This window comes from Nannospalax galili, unplaced genomic scaffold (assembly GCF_000622305.1).
Source record: "Nannospalax galili isolate Female #2095 unplaced genomic scaffold, S.galili_v1.0 scaffold309, whole genome shotgun sequence".
NCBI classification, from domain to species: domain Eukaryota; kingdom Metazoa; phylum Chordata; class Mammalia; order Rodentia; family Spalacidae; genus Nannospalax; species Nannospalax galili.
This window is the reverse complement of record NW_008359589.1, coordinates 2180654-2201719: the sequence shown is the minus strand read 5'-3', so window position 1 is coordinate 2201719 and position 21066 is coordinate 2180654. Positions and strand designations below refer to the sequence as shown.

Genomic DNA, 21066 nt, shown 5'->3' with positions numbered 1-21066 from the left:
ATTGTCATAAGTTCAGCCTGGGCTACACAGTGAGTTCAAGGCCAGCAAAAGCTACATAGAAAGATCCTGTCTCAAAAAAATAAAAAATTAATTGATTAAATTGAATGAAACAGTGGCAGTATTGCTGGGCCTTCTGCTAACCACTTTACACATGTATATAAAATCTCAAGATAACGTCACAAAAACACGAGGTAGCGTGTTCCTGTTCTACAGACCAGGAACTGAAGGAGACAGGATTTGAACAATGCTGACAGGTGATGGTTTAGATTGCCATTTCCAAAGCTGCCCAGCTATTGCTTGTGTTGAGCAGAGACTCATATTCCCACCAGATGGACTGGGAAACAAGCTCCCATCACATGGCTCAGCAGTAGCTCTTCCAGGGTCCATCCAGCTGCCTCTTCCACAGAACCCTCAGCATCCTTAGGACCTTGGCCAGAGCCCCACATGTTTTTCAGTCTACCCAATTCAACTTCTTATGAGGAGCATCTCTTTCTTCCCTGTAGCGGCACCACCCAACCCAAACCGTGAGGTGGCCGGAGACACCATCATCTTCCGGGACACCCAGATCAGCAGCAGGGCAGTGTACCAGTGCAACACATCCAATGAGCATGGCTACCTGCTGGCCAATGCCTTCGTCAGTGTGTTGGGTGAGCACAGCCTCGCAGCAGTGTCTGCCTGTCCACAGTAGGGTCTCCCTGGGGTGTTGTTATGTCATGGGATACATTTTCTTCTCTGGAGCCTAGCCAAGCTGGGCAGGATGGGGGCGATGTGGTAAATGAAGATGAGGTTTATGGGAAGGACAGAGGACTTGAACTCCACTGAGCCTGATGACCACCATTAATACCATCAGAGAAGCAGGGTAGGAAGTGGTTCTAAGCATGGTTGCCCCACTCCCTGAGCAAGGAGAGAGTAGCAGGAACTGGTAAGCTACAAGATGTCTCAAGGCTATGGAAGAGCAGCTCCAAAATTTGGGGGATAATTTGGGGAAACATTTTGCAAAAGTTGGTTTGAATGTAGGTAAAATGAGGGATAGACAGATGAATCCATGAACTCTTCCCCCACCTAAACCTTACTGCAAGGATATCCCATCTTTTGACTGTGACATGACCTTATGGTCTACAAATGTGTTGGGTGGCATTTATAATTATCGTCAGATGCATGTGGCCCATGAACCAAGGTTGGACATGTCTGCCTTAGAGGCTTCTGAAAGGAAGGGATGGCTAAGAGTATCTGGTGCCTGAAAGCTGCTGTGAGGAGAAGGCATGGAGCGGTAGGACCAGGGAAGGAGAGGAAAGGTTGCACCCCACAGCCACATTAGCAAATTGGCTCTCTGGGGTTTCAGATGTGCCTCCTCGGATGCTGTCACCCCGGAACCAGCTCATCAGAGTGATCCTTTACAACCGGACACGACTGGACTGCCCATTCTTTGGGTCTCCCATTCCCACACTCCGATGGTAAGTCCCAGGAGACCAGGTCTTCATGAGAAGGGGTCATCTGTACACCTTCCTGCTTCTTATCTGGCCAAAAGTAGTTATTCAACAAGACCTCTGAACATTAAAGGGTAAGGATGGTCATCTGGGTGAACCCCATTATTTTTCAGAGAGGGCCTGAAGTCTCTCTAGAGCCAACTAGTAGTTAATAGCTAAGCCTTACAAGACAGGGCTCCATGCTCCTAGCTCTGGCTCCTCCCTTTGCCCCTATGGTCTCTGCTGCTGCTCAGCTCCCTTGAGCCAGTCCTTTCTCAGTATGCTGTGTTTGACTGCTCTGTTGTGAGGTTTAAGAATGGACAAGGAAGCAACCTGGATGGTGGCAACTACCACGTCTATGAAAATGGCAGTCTGGAAATCAAGATGATCCGTAAAGAGGACCAAGGCATCTACACCTGTGTGGCCACTAACATCCTGGGCAAGGCTGAAAACCAAGTTCGCCTGGAGGTCAAAGGTGAGCAAGGAGGCTGATGGGTAGGAGTTCAGGTGGGATGAGAAAGTTAAGCTCACAGGTGTTCCTATGTTCGAAGGCCTTTGAAAATGCCCCTTCCTGCTGTCTGATCCTGGTGGGCTCCCCTGTGTGTACCTGCATGTCCTCCCAGGGCCTCCATCCAACCCAGGTGGAGGAACACCAAGGCAGCTTATCAGCCTGGTCCAAAGGGCCCACCCAGCTCAAAGGCGCTTTTCCCCCTGGGCCAAAGGGCCCCCCCCCCCCCCCCCCCCCCCGCCCGACCCATTTCTGAGGCAGAGAACCCTCTGGAGATTTTGATCATCCACCACACAAGAACTCACCTCCATTCTTACTGCACGATGAGGTCAGCACATCAACCACATGGAGCTGGTGGGTAGAGAGCAGGTCGGTGGCCAGCCTCCCTCCCCATCACGGATGTCTCCACAGACCCCACCAGGATCTATCGGATGCCTGAGGACCAGGTAGCCAAGAGGGGCACCACAGTGCAGCTTGAGTGTCGTGTGAAGCATGACCCTTCCTTGAAACTTACGGTCTCTTGGCTGAAGGATGATGAGCCACTCTATATTGGAAACAGGTTTCTGTTCTCCCTTCTCCATTCCTGGTGACCATTTAAGGAGCAGTTTGTTTGTCCTTACTTTGGGTCTCACACGTGTTACTAAGTAGCAACTAGGTGGGATGATGGTTTTAACGACGTCCCTCAGGATCAACTATAATACACTCTTCTCTCCTATCATCAGCTTCCTGCTGCTCTTTCTTTCATCTTTTCTCTCTCTTCCTCATTCCCCCTGCCCCCATACTCTTTCTTCTTCCTACTCCGCCCCTTCTATCTCTGCTGCATCCAGCCTCTAAGCCTTTCAGCCCTCCCTGCAGTACTCCTGCTCACCAGTAGAGGGCAGGGCGGGCTGCAGCCACCTCACCCGGTGCAGTTCCTGGTGGTGCTCAGTCCCTAGAGCACCTGGATGCTTTAACTGTGCCCCAGCTGCACATACTGGACCCCTGTTCTGACTTCTCTGATCTAAGGGTAGACCTTAAGTGCTGGTGGTGTTTTAAAGGCCCCCTGGGTGTTTATAATGTGTGCTCATGGCTGAGATCCTCTGAAGCCAACCTCCCTCCCAAGGGCTCTCTTTGTGATCCCTCTTCTAGGGCCTAGGATACCAGCCACTTCTAGGCATATCCAGTTTTGTGCAGGGCTGCCCCCTGAGGGTGGGTGCAGACATTCACTACCCATTGGTACTGACAGCTTTGCAATCCTGTACTGCTCTGGGGTGCCTCCTCCCTTTAGTGTCAACAGGCGAGAGGTGTGAGCAAGAAAGGCTCAGAGATGAGTTCAGTGTGGACTCCAGGGGCACCAAACCTCCATTCACTTTTTCTCCTGCATTGAGGCAGAGTGTTGAGATGGCACCTCATACTCCTCAGAGGAACCATGGCTTCTCGGCCTAGTTCTGCCACCTCCCTCTGCCCCCTCATTGTTTCCCTGTGGGGAGAAATTAGCAGCTATGCCCAGTATCTATGCCATCCTCCTACCAACCCTAGCATTCCCTCTTTCAGGATGAAGAAAGAAGATGATTCCCTGACCATCTTTGGCGTGGCAGAACGGGACCAAGGCAGTTACACATGCATGGCTAGCACCGAGCTGGACCAAGACCTGGCCAAGGCCTATCTCACTGTTCTAGGTAACAGCTGCCACCTACATCAACACTAGCAACCATTCTCCCTGCTCCCCAGAAGACAGAGCAGCTGTGAGCCCTAGATGATGTAGAGCAGCACCTAGTCAGCAGCAGTCACGTGCAGTGACCTTCAAGTCTCTGAGTTAGGAATCTGCCACTCTCAAAACCAGCTGTGCAGATAATTTGGAGTTCCATCTCCTAAGTGAGATCCTTGACCCCCAGCTGGAGGTGTGGAGTGATAGAAAGTGGAGAGATCGCCGGCTCTCCTTCCCTGACCGCTGTCTCTATACTACCAGGTTGGTTAAAGCCATCTGAAGTATGACCAAGTTTTGTATTTGTGTTTACAACAACCGTCTCCAGTTTCCCTCACCTCCCATATTGCTCCTGCGTTTGGGTGGCATTTCAGTGTGTGGCACATGAACAAGATGATGCCACCCTTTAGGAAGCCCATGTGTCCTGGCTGGACCACAAACATTAAACCATCCTAAGTAGAGGGAAAGGACTGCCCTTTCCAGGGAAGCAGATCCTCCACTGTCCTGGTGGCACCTTTGTCCTGACCTCTCTCTGGACTCCTGCTGCCATGAGCACTGGGACATTGCTGCCCCCCTGCAGTGGAAATCGTATTTACTGGCCATGGTGGGCCCTGGCATGTTAACAGTAGTAGGACAGAAAGTAACCAGAGACCCCACCCTAGCCTAGGGTCATGGAAGAAACACAAGAAGTCCTTTGGGAGGTGGGGCTCTCCATGAAAGGGAGTGTATATCCTTGACCTATAGACTGTTATGCAAGCCTCAGCTATCCAACCCCATCCTTCCAGAACCCTTTAACCCTGAATAACCTGCTAACCTGGATAACCCATCTTACCTTTGCAGCTGATCAGGCCACTCCAACTAACCGTTTGGCTGCCCTACCCAAAGGTAATTTGTACTAATCAGGGGTCCTGGAGCCCAGGGATGGAATCCTGAGGAGGAAGGTGCCCCCGGGGAAAACAACACATTGCAGACTGTGTTGCACATGCCCCACCACATTTGATTCCCCAACCTCATGCACCAGACACCTGCCTCCCTGAGCCTTGTCACAACCCTGCTCTGGCTGAGCTCATAAATTCTGGGCCACCACTTCTTCCCTCCTTCCCCTCTATGACACTGAACCCTCCCTTGAGTACCTGCCTTCTCCTCCCCAGCTTCCAAGATCAGCCTCTGATGTACCTAAGAACCAATCAGGAAAGCTGCTCCCTCAGATTATCCCCTATAGGCCCATCAGTTGCTGCTGTATATCCGTGTATAATACACACACACACACACACACACACACACACACACACACACACACACGCATATGTCACAAACTGCACAATTTCACACACACACACACACACACACACACACACACACACACACAGGCTTATGTGACTAACTGTCCAAGTTCTTCCAGTAACCAGCCAAAGTTTTGAAACAGCTGATTTAGTGAGCAAGATGTGGGGGAAAGTTGCCTACCCCCATTCAATGGCTGGATGGCTCTCTTCTCAAGCCAGGACAATGCTGATACTCAGTAGAACAATTCCCCAAAGGTGCTTTGCTCACCCCTCTGTGGAAGCCTTGGGCCCCTTCTGTCCTACACCCATCACTTAGTCCAGACTGTCTCCATCCTTTACCTGGCCTGGTCTTTCATTGTATCCTCCCCGTTTTCCTCATCTATCTGCCTTGCTCAGCACTGCAGACCTTTCCTGGGCTCTGGTTCTCTTAGAGCCCTGATGTATAGAGCAGAAGGCAGACATCATGAAAACTGAACCAAGCCCCACTCCTCCCCATCAGCTTCCGTGAATGTAGCAGGGATCTGATGGGAGCAGCAGCTCTTTCCCAGTGTGTGTGCTCTAAAAGATCCAGTTCTCTCTGCCTACCTGATTTTCTTTATTTCCTTGCTCTACGTTCTTTGATATTCTTTCTTCCTTGTCCCCTGGAAGGAAGGGGGTGGTTGGGGTTTGATCTGCTCATAGTAGAGAACTTAGCCCCTTGGGGACCAGTACAGAACGGGGGCTACCCCAAGGAGAGGGACTCGCCCTAACTCAGGAGTTCTGTGTGGTGTCTTACTCTGCTGCCAGGGCGGCCAGATCGACCCAGGGACCTGGAGCTCACTGACCTGGCTGAAAGGAGTGTGAGGTTGACCTGGATCCCAGGGGACGACAACAACAGCCCCATCACAGGTCAGCTCGGGCCCCTGTGCTCCAAAGCTAGAAAGAGGGCCAGTGACAGCCTTGAACCAGGACCCTCAATGGTGTCTGTGCTACCTCTGCCTCATGACCCTTGCATGGAAGCCTTGGCTCCCTCCTGTGTCTAGGAAAGACTTCTTCATGTGCCACTGTCTACGCCAGGGAGATGATAAAGATGACTGGACACCAAGAGGAAGTGCTTCTAAAGTAGACCTTTGTGACTCAGCTCTCAAAACAGTCTGTCCTCCTTGTCCACTCAGACTACGTCATCCAGTTTGAAGAGGACCAATTCCAGCCAGGGATCTGGCATGACCATTCCAAGTTCCCAGGCAGTGTCAACTCAGCTGTCCTCCAGCTGTCCCCATATGTCAACTATCAATTCCGAGTCATTGCTGTCAATGAGGTTGGGAGTAGCCACCCCAGCCTCCCATCTGAGCGCTACCGAACCAGTGGGGCACGTGAGTACTTGGGTTCCAGGCATCCTGAGTTCATATTGACTCTCCCTCAGCTCCCCACCATAGGAACTCAAGAAAGTTAATCCCCTCTCCAGGGCGTGGCTTCCTCACCTATGAAACAGAACGGTAATAACATATACATCTCTGGGGCTATGGTGAGGACTCCCATTTGAAAATACATATTGGGGCTGACCTGACCTGGCTGAAAGGAGTGTCTCAGAAGGTCAAAAAAGCGCTTGCTGCCAAGTTTGATGACCTGAGTTTGATCCCAGGGGCTGAAATGATAGAAAAAGAGAACCAACTCCCAGAAGTTGTCCTCTGACTTCCATATACACATATACACAAAATAATTAAATATAATAAAAATAAGAAAACAAGTGTCTTTGGGTCTGAGAAGATGGCTCATAGGACCTGAATTCAATCCCCAGTAACCATATAAAAGCTGGCACAGGCCACTCATCTAATCCAAGCACTGGGGAAGTAGAGCTAGGAGGATCTCTGGGGCTTGCTGGTTGGCTGGTTGGCTGGATTGGTGGGCTGCAGGTACAGGGAGAGGTGAAAAGTGATTAAGAAGACAGCCGGCATTGACCTGTGCTCTCCACACATATGCACACACATATACACACACAACATAGAAGTGAGAGAGAAGGGAGGGAGGAAAAGAGAGAAAAGGAAAGAAAGAAAGGAAATGTGTCCAACACTTACTGTGATGCTTAGTATATAGTATGCATACAATAAATCCTAACTGCACTTTTACTATTAGTAATGATCCTTGATTATTTGTTTAAAAAGGGAGCTGTGGCAGAGATCTATAATCTGGTATTAGGTCATATTTCTTTTCCTAACTCTCAGGTAATGTTTAAATTTCTGAAATCACACCAACTCATAGAGATAGAAATGCTCCCTTGCAAACATTAAACACCAGGCTAAGCCAGCATGGCATGAAATATACTCAGCAGATGATCTATGAAAGGAATTGCCATGTGGCATTAGTGCATTGACCACCCACAGTGTGGAAAGCCTTTTGATAAGTTCTGTCTGGTAAAGGATTAAAGTTTAAAAGAAATTAGCTCTGCTTTGGGGTTTATGTCTTCACCAGGAAGATATATCATGCACAGGAGAAAGAGAGAAGTGAGAGAAACCAGAGCACAGGCGGGCTGGTCAGGTGGGAGAGAACAGAGTGCTTCCCATACCCAGACAAGGCCTAGGCTGTACATCAACACTGCCTGTCTGCTTTCTAGCTCCGGAGTCCAATCCCAGCGATGTGAAGGGAGAGGGGACAAGAAAGAACAACATGGAGATCACATGGACGGTAAGAGCACCCCTGCAGCCCTCAGCTGGCCACTGGCCTAGCAGCAAACACCTGGGAACCCCCTTTCTTTATACCCCTGATGCCAAAGTATGGTCCAGACTGTCCAGCTGGTTGGGTGCCACAGTCCTCTGAGAACCAAGCTAGTCTCTAACTGAGCATTCAGAAATCAAACAGGACACATGTCTATAAGCAGGGTTTCAGAGTAAAGACAGGAGCAGAGGTGACCAAAGTCTACAGACTTCCAGTCTAGAAAAAGCCTTTGAGAATGCCAGCAGAATCAAATAGACCGACTCTGAAGAAGAGACTCAGGTTAGACTTTAGGAAAGACTGAAGCAAAACCCCTGCACTGAGCTTGTGTAATGGCTCCTTGCAGTGGGTTGTTGGAGCCATGCACAGTGAAAGACCTTCCTCCAGCATGGGCTAGATGACTTGAAAGGCTTCTTCCAGGTCAGGACTGTCAAATCCCCTCTTCATCCTGGCTCCTTGACTATAGTTCCAAACTAAAATTTGGACAGATGTTCTCAAAATGACTTTTTCCAACTACTTTGAAGTCTGAAAGATATAAATACAGCCACTGAAACAGCAATGCTGAGGAATAGGCAGACACAGTGCTCCTTGGAGTCATGGTCAACCTGTCACATTGAGGGCTGTGTCTCCAGCATCCTTGACCAACAGCTTTGGGCCGAACTTAAGTTCTGGGCAGCTGGTCTACTATGTGGCAAGTCCAGGAACCTGGTTTCTGAACCGGGTTCCTTAGAGAATCAGGTTCCACCCACTGTTAAATAGCTCTCGTGTGTGGAGGAGGAAAAACACGTGTGCATTTGACAGAACTAAAGTCAGTTCTAGAATGTTTGAGTTTATTAGCAGGAGGCCTACTTGGTTAAACCAGAATCTTCTTTCCAACTCTGGAGACCTTATGATTGCCAGCCTTTGGTTTTTAGCTCCTGCTGTCTTAGGAGGAGGTTTGTTAAAAGTAAAGCTTTTATTCCCTGTGCACCTGTGGTGTGGGTGGTTCTTAGAGTCAAAGTGATTAAGTCTCTGGTGAAGCATTTGTCATAGAAAATCTGGGTGCTACAGAGTTCCTAGGATTCTGGGCTTTTGCAAGACTCAGCATAGTACACTCCCCTGCACTGCAAGGAAGCTGACCAGTGCCAGACAGGGCTGGGTAGAGTGCTTGGCACACATGAAGAAGGCAAGATGTGGGGTGGCCTCACCAGCACCCTGTCCACTCTGCCTGCCTGTCTTCCTGTCTCCCTGCACAGCCCATGAATGCCACGTCTGCCTTTGGCCCCAACCTGCGCTACATTGTCAAGTGGCGTCGGAGAGAGACTCGAGAGACCTGGAACAACGTGACCGTGTGGGGCTCTCGTTACGTGGTGGGGCAGACCCCTGTCTACGTGCCCTATGAGATTCGTGTCCAGGCCGAAAATGACTTTGGGAAGGGCCCTGAGCCTGACACTGTCATTGGGTACTCAGGAGAAGATTGTGAGTACCTGCCCATCTCCCTTCCCCAGCAGAACCCTTACTGCCAAGCCATACAAGGCCACTGTCACAGGATGGGGACCTCAGTGTGGGTTATGGGAGGGCAGCCAGTTCCCAGGAAATAGTGCTACCCTCCAGTAGCCCAGAATACACAGTACCTGCTAACTGCAGGAGTATACTGTCTTCCAAACACATCCCCAGTTAACCCAGTACACACTCCAGTACTAGAACTTTACAGCTATAAAAACTGAGGTTCTAGAGAAAACCCTGCCAGGATTCTACAACAGCAAATGTCATGCTTAAAAACAGAACTCAGGTCCCTAGATTCCCAGACAGGCTGCTTTACTGTCGGGCAGTGCTGGTACCAAGAAAAACTTAAGGACTACCATTCCAAAGAGCTATAGTTAGATGCTCCAAGAAAGCAGGGCACAGGCTAGGTGCCCACAGGCATAGGAGCCTTGAGGCAGTGAAGTCTGCAGAGTACTGACCTGCTAGTGTTCCAAATACTGCTCCTAGCTCTTGGAATTGAATATAAAACAAGGTGTTCTTAAGAGGCTGGCCCTGGGAAAATCAGCATTCTAGAACCATATGTGGGAGTGTGTGTATGGCAGTCCAGAGAGTGGGGGCCTCGGTGCCTTGCACCACAGCTCCTTGGGCAAAGAAGAGCATTGGTAGAATCAACTGACTCAACAGTTGTGTCTGTATGATCCAAGAAAAGAGAAGGGGATTGGTAGGTGAGCAAAAGGAAGGGAGGAAGGAAAATCTTCAAAAGATTTCCTACAAAGGGTAGGTCTGGGCTCCAAGTAGGGTCAGTGGTCCTATGATAGCATAGAGGGAAGCAGTGATGGCCAGGCCCTAGAGGCAGCCATTGATTGGACCCACTGGAGATCAACAGAGGGTCCAATCAGTCCCCACCTCTGTGGTAGCAGATTCTTCCACACAGAATTCTAGTTGGGGCTGCTAATTGGTGAGTATAATCTCAGGCTTCCTGAACCACCACACAGATTCAATTGCACCCGTCTACCCCGGGACCTGCACTGCTTTGCAGAGCAAAGCCCGCAGAGCCACATTCCTGTCCTGGATGAAATTAGAGCATCTCCTGTCTGTGGATAATGTTTTCTGCTTGCAGGAAACAGATGTCTCCTCAGACATGATTACTGATAATATGTGAACAGCATTAGAAGAAAATACCAAGGTTTTATGAACCTCCTGAGGCAGCCAAGAAGCTGTGGTTCCCCTCTGAGCCTCAGTGGGGCAGGGGACACATGGGTCACCACTGCTTTTAAGGTCAACCCTCAGGAGCTGTAGTTGTGGGCAGAAGAATGCAGCACTGTCAACCTGCAGCCCAGCAAAGGAAGCCAGGGGAAGCAATGCTGACCTTCCCTCTCCTCCTACCTCATGTTTGCACTTCCTATTGGTCAAATTCACCCCAGAGCCTGAGAAAAAGGAGCCCAGATGATAAGGTCCAGGGAGGGCAGCCTCCCAGGTCACAGAGCAGTGGGGACAGGTGGAAAATGGAATGGAGGGCAGATGAGCCCAGCACATGAGTGCCACAAATAATTGCCCTGGACACCTAGACTGCCACCCAAGATTTCCCTATTTCCTGGAGTACCAAGTGTGCAGTAGAGTGGAGGTATAGCATGTCAGAGGAGACCCTGGAGTCCAAGGACCATCCCTGCCTGTTTAACCAGCTCTCTGTCCCAACATATTGCAGATCCCAGGGCTGCACCCACCGAAGTTAAAGTCCGAGTCATGAACAGCACAGCCATCAGCCTTCAGTGGAACCGAGTCTACTCTGACACGGTCCAGGGCCAGCTCAGAGAGTATCGAGTGAGGAAGCCAACACCCAGCCCTGCCTAACCACCCGCTCACTAACCAGGACAAGGGGGTAGCAGATGTAGGGCATAGGGCATTTGGAAGGGGTCCTAGGGATACTATGGAATCTTAAGTTTATTCAAGAGGATGTCGAGGATTCAAAATTGCCCATGGGGGAAAATATATACATGCACACATATGTGTGTGTGTGTGTGTGTGTGTGTGTGTGTGTGTGTGTGTATTCAGATATCACTTAGCAACAGGGATATGTTCTGAGAAATGCATCACTAAGCAATGTTGTCATTGTGCTAGCATCATAGGGTGTACTTACACAAACCTAAATGGTGTAGGCCAGTTACTCAGCGTGGCCTCTTAATGCAATCAACACATGCAACAGTAAACATAATATGCATGAGGCTGTTGCCAGTGGAACACTGAAAACTGTTTTATGGTAAGCTGTATTTTATAAATAGTAGAAGGATATAAAATATAAAAGAGGGATTAGGGGCCATAGCTCATTGGTAAGAACTCACCTAACATTCATGAGACCCTGGGTTCAATCCCCAGCACTGCAAAAACATAACAAAACCATAAAGTAAGGACAAGAAGTATAGTATCATAAATATGTAGACCAGTAACCTAGTGATGTTTATTATCAAGATTACATACTGTTCATAATTGTGTGTGCTATACTCAGCAGGTCTGTTTATATAGCATCACCACACATGTAATATACTGCAGAATGGCATTATGATGGCTACAGTACCATCATGTGATAGGACTTTTTCAACTCCATTAGAATCTCATGGGAGCACTGTCATATATATGTGCTTACGGACAGGAGCATCATCCTACTCATTATGCGTATATATACCTGATGCGCTGAAAGACCCTGCTCAGTAACAACCCCTGGGAAGGGTGCTGAGTTTGAGCTAGCATTGAACAGCACATGTGTTTGTCATACATACATGTATCTTCATGTGCAGTGTTGCAGCACCTGAACACTTTTCCCCTCAGGGGCCCCTGCTGAGCTATTTGCTTCCCCCAGCCTGGTTCCAAAAAGCATGCTAACAGGCAAAGCCACTGAAGGGGTGCACGCGCCCTCCCTGGCGTCACAGCCAATTCTCTACCCTACTCATGGGTTATGAAGGCCCTGGCTTCTTGTGCTTTCTGCTTGGGAACAGTTTTTGCCCAGTTATCCATCCTTGAAGGGCTGGGCTAAGGTGGGGAGAAGGGAGTGCAGGACTTTTCTGCAGGAGGGTAGCTGCATTTCAGTTGACTGGGCAGTGAAAGAGGGTTGAACCATGGCTTATCACTGGATCTGTGGCATCTGAGGTCATCTAGAGTTGGCTAATGGACAGTCAGAGACAGAAAGAAGGGGTCAGTCCCTTCTTGGGAAATGAACTTGGCAATGAACTGAGGAAAGGAAAGCCAGGTGCAATTGAACTAGCTCCTCCCCCACAGTTAACTTTAACCCTTAACCTACTTGCCTGGAGATTTTTCTGACTGAAGTCCTACCTGGACTCCATGAGTCTGAACTTCTTCCTTACCTTGCTGGTGACACCGCTGTGACAAGCTGTCCTGTGGCTTCTCACCCACTGCTAATCAGACCTTCACTGTACCCTGCACCACTACCACCCTCCAAGGCCATCCTGTCCCAGCCAAACTCTGCTACTGTGCAGCCTTGTACCCCACTGTCTTGGACTTTTGATTGTCTCTTGGACGTGTGTCTGCCGTCTCTAAAGGTCTTCAACAACATGAAAAGAAATCACTTAGCTTCAAAGAATTAAATCAACCTTTGCTCACATTCTGACCAGGGCAACCTGCTCCTTGGGTGCCCATCTGCTGCCCCTCTTAAACTGCACTAATCCAACTCAAGGTGAGGTGGTCTTTGAGCACAAGGCACAGCTTTCTGCACCAGGACCCCTGGCACACATTTGTGGTTCTGGCATGGACTCCCTGAGCAACATGTTATCCAGCTTGGAAATAAGTCTCATGATGGAGCAGCTCAGATGTAAGTTTGGCCAATTCACCCATTGCCCAAAGAGGTGGCGTGGCTCTGAAAATAAGTGAAACCACAACCCTGCTTCATGTTCACCCTCATTCATATTCACTAGTGGCTAATGAGTGAGGACTGTAAGGCTGCTCCGCCACCCTGTGTGGGGTGGATGAGGTCATTTGAGACTGGGAGCTAGTAGCAAGCAAAGGGAAAACCAGTCACTACCACCACTAACCACTAACCTGGCCTTGTTGCCTGGGCCCTCACGAGCCTGCCTCTATCTCGAAGGCCTACTACTGGAGGGAAAGCAGCTTGCTGAAGAACCTGTGGGTGTCTCAGAAGAGACAGCAAGCCAGCTTCCCTGGTGACCGCCCCCGGGGAGTGGTGGCCCACCTCTTCCCCTACAGTAACTACAAGCTGGAGATGGTTGTGGTCAATGGGAGAGGCGATGGGCCTCGCAGCGAAACCAAGGAGTTCACCACCCCAGAAGGAGGTAGGTCTGACCTGCAGCTCTTCAGGGTGGGTTAGGTGATCCTGGAGCAGCTCCAGCATGGCTTGGCATGGACAGCATGAGTGACCTCAGCAAGCTGACAACTATCACCAAGGTGACCTGCCCTGATGGGAGCTTGCATCTCAAGAGACCTGTGAAGTCTGCCTGTGGCATTCTAGACACAGGCTATGCAGACTGACCCCCAAAGCACTACCGGGCCTGGGCTGCCCCAACATCTCCAAGGTGAAGGCCACACATGCATCTGGCTACTTCGATGTCCTGCTTACCAGCACCCAAGACCTGCACAAGCCTCTCACAGCACCAAGAAACACTCAAGGAGAGACAGCCTGTGTAGAGTACAGCCAAGTGTCACCCAGCCTCCTGCAGGCTTATGGCTTCATCTCACCCTAGGGTCCCAACATTTACAAGGTTTTTTGTTCATCTCTGTTCCCACAGGCTTTTATCCACTTGGCATTGGCTCTGCCTCTCCTCCCTCCCTCCTTAACTATTATTTCCCATTTTTCTTCTCTTCCTCCTTTCTCTTCTCCTTTGTTCTTCCCTCTTGTTTTCTTTATCCCTGTCTCTCCCTCCTCCTCCGTTTGGTTTTCATCATCAGCCTCTACCCATCACTCCCACCCTCTTCCAGGTGCTCTGTCCTGGGTCTCTTTCTCTTCCCCCTTGGACCCCACATTCTCAGCCCAGAAGCTGGGGCCTGCTGCTGCACCCAGTGGTGAGAACCCTTGGCTGGGGTCTGGGAACTGCACCCTCACCACAAAACAGCTTTGATTAGTTCCCCAACTGGGAAATGGCTCTGCGGTTCAGAGGTGTATTTGCAGCATCAGAGCCTAATGTGTGCCAAGTCCATGGTAGTTGTTAAAGGAAAACTCAGTTGAATTCTTCCCCACTTCAGCAGCAGGATCTAAGCCTGCTCAGCCTCATACCACATGGAAGCACATCCTGGCAGGCAGCAGGCGCTGCCCTCAAGGTTCTAGGGTCTGGTTCAGCAGTGGTCCGACATGGGAGTGCCCGAGGTCATGCCTTCATGCCTGTGCTTTGTTTTCTATGTTCTCCTCATCCCCCCCGCTCCCCCTCCTTCCCCAAGTACCCAGTGCCCCCAGGCGTTTCAGAGTCCGGCAGCCGAACCTGGAGACCATCAACCTGGAGTGGGATCACCCAGAACACCCCAATGGGATCCTGATTGGATACACTCTCAAATATGTTGCCTGTATGTTCAATTTTTTGCTTTTTCTCTGAATCATGTGGAATCACAAACCCTTTGTCATCATCCTAAGAGATGGAGATAGGAAGCCTATAGTTTCAGAGGGCATTGCAGAGGGACCATGGGAAAGTTCCCCATAATTAGAGGAAGTAGGTGAGACCCAATCCTTGCTCTCCTTACAAAGTTTCATCTGCAGGAGCTTCTAATCTGGTGGGTAAGACAAAGAACCCTCTGGTCTAATGAGAGAAATAGCCCCAGCCCTTGGGGAACTTGTAGTCTCCAACACTTACAAGTCTAGGCCAGAGAATTCCTCACCCATTGGTGCTTCTATCTGATGGGTAATATGTGGACAGGAACAAATGTTCAGGAGATACCTTAGGAGTAACTTAAATGTGGGATCTGAGTCAGGCAGTCCTCACCTCCAGAGCTCACCATGTGGGAACAGGGGTGTCTTCACACTTGAAAAGCTTTAAGAGTGGAGGCAAAGCTGGGAGTGGTAGCACACACCTTTAATCCCAGCACTCAGAAGGTAGAGGCAGATGGATCTCTGTGAGAGCAAGGCCAACCTGATCTACATAATGAGTTCCTGGCCAGCCCCCTCCCCCCAAGCTACAGGGAGATCCTGACTCCAAAAGACCAAAAAAAGGGGGTGGGGGGGGGGCAATGCTGCCCTCACTGGAATGCTCAAAGGGCCACTGTCATGCTGTTAACACCTAATAGCCAACTGTGTGCCAACTATGCTGTTCTGACCTCTGAGCCTGATCCTTTTGCTGATGTATTGAATGTGGCCTTTTACAAAAGAGGCAATAACAGTTAAAAGCCCAGGGGATTACCCCAGTTCTGTTTGAGCAGAAGAACTCAAGAGATTTTTTTCCTTGTCAGAGAACTTGAGAAGCATAAGCCTAATCTTTCAGTCTGGCCACATGACTTGCAAGAAGCTAGAAACAGTGGGCTCAGTAACAAGTGTTAGCCCTGGAATGCAATCAAAGGCTGAGGGAGTTCCTGCCCAGCACCCTGCCTTCAAACTAAGCCTTGAAGATTTCCAGCCAGGGGCCACAGTTCCCTTTCTAGAAAGTCAGGAATCGGTCCCAGCTACAGATTACATAACCCATGCAGTTACTAAACCACCCACCTCCTTCTCTCCTCAGTTAATGGAACCAAAGTGGGAAAGCAGATGGTGGAAAACTTCTCTCCCAATCAGACCAAGTTCTCCATGCAGAGAGCAGACCCTGTGTCACGCTACCGCTTCACCCTCAGCGCCAGGACGCAGGTGGGCTCTGGGGAAGCAATCACAGAGGAGTCTCCAGCACCTCCGAATGAAGGTAGGTCCATGGCACCAGGCCCTAGGGTGAAAAGCCCCAGCTAATTTGGACACCTAGAGAAACACCCTGAGAGCTGGACCTAACCTTCCCTGATGGAGAGGAAGTGAGGCCTCAAGTCCTCAGGCCCACCACAGGAGATCGCTTATATCTTGGTGCTGAGAGGTAGTGGTGCTGCATCTGAAAAAGTCAGCACTCTGTAGACATGTAGGCAAATGCTAACCTGGTCCTCCACTTTGCCTTGACTTGCTCAGCTACTCAGTATCAGCCATCTTTCCTTGTAGAGAAAGAAATAAGAAAAAGTTGAGAGATGAGGAGAAGCATATGGTAAGTAACTGCTCTGATGAACTCCAAACTAGAGTCAAACTGCTCATCTACTGAGGGAGGCAAGAATATTACCGAGAGTCCTCCATGAGGACTCTGGGAGAATCTCCTCTTTTGCAAAGGGCATATAGGACCAAGGAGGTAGGGAAAGGCCACAGTTGAAGCTGCTTGCTTGGATCAAGAGTAGAGCAGGAAATATGCTCTCCCCTGGCAGCTTGAATAAGATGAGGTGTTTGGCTGCAGAGAGAAGTGGGAGATGGGAAACAGCCCTTTGCGAAGCCAGCTTCCAAAGAGCAAGTGAACTCACCCTAAGTCCTGGCACTAAGCATACCTCTCTGGAGCTGTGCCTGCCTTAACACTACACCAGAGGGCGCTCTAGGCACACCCGCATGTGTTCTGGCTTCTGTGATAACCTCCCAGAGATGCAAGATTGCAAAAACCTCAATATTGGTAACCCCTAGTAAAAAGGTGGAGACTCCCTGCCTCTCCAGAGGTACGGTGGCCTATACACCAGCCATCCTTGAGCACCCACAATGTGCTGTGCCAGACACTGCACCAGAAACAAAGAACACAAAGGTAATAAGTTCACGTGTCTAGAGACATCTAAGAATGTCTGATTGCATGCCTAGGTGGAAGAAGTTTAGTGGGCAGGTGGTGGGGGGTGGTCATTATGTAAAGGGGACTCCAGAAAGGAGATAATATGAATAGAAATTCCTGGAACTACCTCATAAGTACGTCTAGTACTCTTCCCCCAGGAAGTTCAGGTCTTGTGGCGGGGTCTTCTGAGCATCTCCCACTCCCCAATCCCAGGAGGGCATCATGCTTTCCAAAGGGGCTGATGGGTCCTGCTGCCTCAGCCCAGGCTCCCTATGCAACCACATCAGCAGCCCTGCATCCCTCTCTGGCTAGTAGGCCAGCACCCAAGCAGAAGCTTGAAGAAGACTGTCATTCCTCTGTGTCCCTCTCTGGTTTTATAGAGCAGAAGTAGTCACACAACAAACTCCCCATCCTAGTATCCTTTTCCAACCACTGGACACTCAGGAGGCTTATTAGGGATGGTGGACTCTGGGTAAGCATCTGATGCAACCTGTTACCAGACAGTGCCAGGTTCTAGTACACTTACTCCCATCTGGAGATAAACGTAGAGCCTCTTCACCTAACACAAGACAGAAGATAAAATCCCTTTGGCTATCTTTAGAGACCACAGCAGGGGAAGTTCTGCAGCTCCAGGGAACAACAGAACAAAGATGTTTCAGATTTGTGGGAAATTCAGAGATTTGTTTTAAAGCTCTTCATGCTAATTTCATGAAGTATAACTACTTGAGGCAGCATAATGTCAAGTCAGGGGCTTCAGGGCTCCAGCACCTTCAAAGCCATCGTACTTTGTAAGTCTGTGATGGGGAGGGTCCCCTAGCCAGTACTACCCAGCACCTTGACATGAAGATACTTGAGCCGGGGGGGGGGGCCTGGAATTGGTTCCTCCTGCATCACCTATTCCTACATTCTCAGTTCCTGGCATCTTAGAGTCACCCAGCCTAGCCATGGTAGAATATACCCTTGGAGAAAGAGCTGGGGATCTGACATCCTAGGTGAATTGTCCCTGCTGCCATCTCTTAGATGGCTAGTCTTTGAATAGGGATAGAAGCAGAGTGTATTAGAAAAGCCTCCAAACCCTAAATGGTAAGATAGGAATCTGTCTGACTCCAGTGGGGTTGACAATGACGCCTGAACACCACTTAGCATCCTCAAAGTTGCAACTAGCACCTGGCCACACCACTGGAGTCAGGTTTGAGCCAGACCTTCTCTGCTTTCTTCTGTGGTTTCACCTATGCTGTTTTCTCTTCCCTCTCTCGTCCTCTCTCCCCTTCTCTGGCCATCTTGGGTGCTGTGTCTGAAGCCACTCCAACTGCAGGTACTGTACCAGCAACAGAGGTAATGGGCATGGCATGGGGTAGTGCAGGTGGAGCCCAGACTGGCGAGGGCCCAGCAAGAGGGAGAGGTGTGGGCTGAAAGCATGCCCCAGGCTCACCCTTTCAGAGGAGAAGCTAGACTTGGTCAGAAGGTGCATGTGGAGCATGGGCTAGAGGAGATTAGCATGTTTTCCCCCTTCACCTAACCTTTGCCCCTGCTGAGGAGGCTGACTTAGGAGGAGTCTCACATGTACATCCCTGAGCTGTTCTGGAGTCAGTTTCCACTGAAGCTGAGCTACCTACCGTGGCTACCTAGGCCCTTGCTGGACCTGACCTCTCCAAGCATAGAGGTAGCCCTAGGAGGTGTGCAGGATCAGGGATAGCTGGCCTCTGTCCACTGGTCAGGCCACCATCCCCTGGAAGGGTGAGCAAATTGTGCATGCTGACCTTGCATGCTGCATGGGGAGCCCAGCACTCTTCCATCAGCTAGCATATGTTCTGGTCAGCAAGAACAAGCAAGTGTGTTTGTGGATAGGAGCGATGCTTCAGGACCTGGAGTCTCACTGGGTGCTGGGAATTAATCATTCCCTTGCCCCACAGAAGCTCAGTTTTTTAGTCTTCCATGTTAAGAATGACCTCCACTCTCAGAAGCTGAGACATAGAACTGAACAGAAGCCAGGAGTTGGGCAGATAGCTCTGCTTAGAAGCTCCTCCTTCAGTCTTCATGTCATGGGTTTGAGGACCATCAAAGGGCTCTACCAGAAGGGCTGTTCCCAAGCCAGTGAAACTAGGCAAGGGGCCCAAGGTTCCTTTCCTGGTCCTCTGAGCCTGACTTTTCGCATTAGACAGGACCTGAGGACAGAACTTACCTGGCAGTACAAAGGCTGGAAACCGGGGCTCATCATAGCCTATGTAAGCAGGCTCCCTGAGAAAGCAAACTTTAGATGAGAGAACCAGGAGCCAGGCAGGAAGCTGAGACTTGCTGTGGATACAGGACACCACCTTGCCTAACTTGGTTTCCTTCTCACCTGTGCACATTTATTTTTCCACCTACTCCCTTTCTAGGTTGATTCTGTTTCTGTTGCATACCTTCCTTCCTTCTGTTTTCAAATGTTTTGTTTCATATGAGCAGCCACAGCTCTTCCCTCCCACAGCAACCCTCTCCACCCCCTGCCCCCCCCATAGCCAGGCCAGTGCCTCCCCACAGGCCTGAAGTCCTCTAATAGGACAAGAGACACAGAAGTTGTCCAAGGCCTAGAGACTAGAGAGCAAGCGAATCTTGCCACCTCGGAGGGAAGGGTTCCCCTGACTCCCTGGTTCGTGTTTGCATGTGAGTCTCTTCTGCCATGTTACTTGGGACAAGCTCAGGGAAGGCACAGGCAAGTCAGCTCAGAACTCATTGGTCAAGCATCTGCCTGTCTCTCTCCCCCATTTTGGCACTCTAGATCTAAGGTAGGTGGGCCCAGCAGCAGGAAGGGGCATCTGTGGCAGTCTGTGATATCCTCCTGTGAACTGCAGTTTCGAGAGGGGTGACAGGTGCCAACCCAAGCCTCCCACTTCTATTTTTAAAAGATCTAAACTCACGCTATGCAGAATGGGCCAGGGTTTCTGCCATCAATCAAGTGTGTTTCCCAGGCTCCAACTTCCACATGGCACACTGGTAAGGGGCAGATTGTACTTTTTAGTATCTGAGACATGCCAATATTATCAGATATTCTCAGCTTTGCATACACAGTGCCTCTGTGCAACTGCTAAGGTAGTGGAGCGCAGATCTGTATTTTCAACAGTCACGGTGTCCAGCCACACCCTCTTCCTTCTCATCCTCTCAAACCTCGGCACTTTCTCCCAAGCTGATCTGTTCACATCTCAGCCAGTGATGATAATCGCTCCTGTCCACCCGTATCCTCATGCTGCTAGGATTGTGCCCATCTGTCTAACAATCTGGGACTTGGCTGGGGCAGTCTGCACGCCATGTGGACAATTTTGGACTGAACAATCCCCTTGGAATGTCTGGAAGTTGTTCTTCTTGTCTTTGAGTCAGCTCAGATCCAAAAATGTTGGGTGGGTTTCTTATAGGAGCTCAGCTCTGTGGCAGGCTTAGGAGGACAAGAAAATGAAGATGTGTCCTCTCTCCTTGATTTTTCTCCCTTTCCTACACGGTGCTCCACCAAACTCTCAAGTCCCTCAGCCATAGTTAGGCGCCTTCCTTGGGGCCTTAGGCAGCCTGTAGGGTTGGTCCTCTCTGTTTTGGGCTTCCAGCTCTAGACTGCCCTAACCCCTCTTAAGTACTTGACAGTCATTGTTCCCTCTAGGTTGCAGCTACAGTCTCCACTCAGCACCAACCAGGACTATTTCCAAACCCATAGTTCCTGCTGTGGCTAGAGGTGACATCTTAGGCCAGGAATGTGTCTGCCTAGCACATGGTCCCCTCTGTTTATATCAGCCCCACTTCAGGGCTTACCACCCTTGCAGCCTCTCCTCAACTCTGTTCCAAGTTAAAATGTTCTGACTGTCCTGAGCAGTAGATGGATTGCCCTGTGGGAAGTTTATCTCTTGCCTGGCCTTCTGACATTTTTCCCTACTGGCTACTGTGCCTTTCCTCCTGGCCTCTACCCTCCCAATCACCTGTGACCCTGTCCAGCCTGAAGACAACAGACACAGCAATGAGTGGGTCAGAGGATATGCTGATTTCACCAGCTGTGGCTTCAGCTGTCTGAGATTCTACCTTCTATCGAAGCCCACTGGCAGGCACCCTGAGTGCTGCCCAAACAGTAGCTTCTGCTCTCACTCTTTCTCCTTCTCACTAATACCCTGAGACTTGCCCCAGAACCCAAGGGGAACCAGCCAAGTACTATCACAGAGAACTGCTTCCTTCATACTTGGCAGGAATGACAGAAGAGGGGAAG

At 50.0% G+C, this 21066-nt stretch overlaps 1 protein-coding gene across 15 annotated transcripts in view; it reads left to right on the top strand.

Moving 5' to 3' along the window:
* Positions 1-21066, top strand: part of Nfasc (neurofascin) — a 186745-nt gene that overhangs the window by 140453 nt on the left and 25226 nt on the right. For 8 of the 15 annotated variants that reach the window (XM_008823343.2, XM_008823336.2, XM_017795650.1 and 5 more), the window contains 15 exons: positions 504-647; positions 1343-1454; positions 1775-1941; positions 2386-2533; positions 3508-3632; positions 4499-4543; positions 5728-5829; positions 6096-6293; positions 7532-7602; positions 8865-9087; positions 10799-10914; positions 13187-13391; positions 14491-14613; positions 15756-15929; positions 18148-18162. In XM_008823343.2, coding sequence (XP_008821565.1) covers positions 504-647; positions 1343-1454; positions 1775-1941; positions 2386-2533; positions 3508-3632; positions 4499-4543; positions 5728-5829; positions 6096-6293; positions 7532-7602; positions 8865-9087; positions 10799-10914; positions 13187-13391; positions 14491-14613; positions 15756-15929; positions 18148-18162 — 1968 coding nt within the window. Of the gene's footprint in view, positions 1-503; positions 648-1342; positions 1455-1774; positions 1942-2385; positions 2534-3507; positions 3633-4498; positions 4544-5727; positions 5830-6095; positions 6294-7531; positions 7603-8864; positions 9088-10798; positions 10915-13186; positions 13392-14004; positions 14119-14490; positions 14614-15755; positions 15930-18147; positions 18163-21066 lie in introns of all 15 variants that reach the window. The other 7 variants (XM_029558751.1, XM_029558750.1, XM_008823342.3 and 4 more) reach the window with 4 other exon arrangements.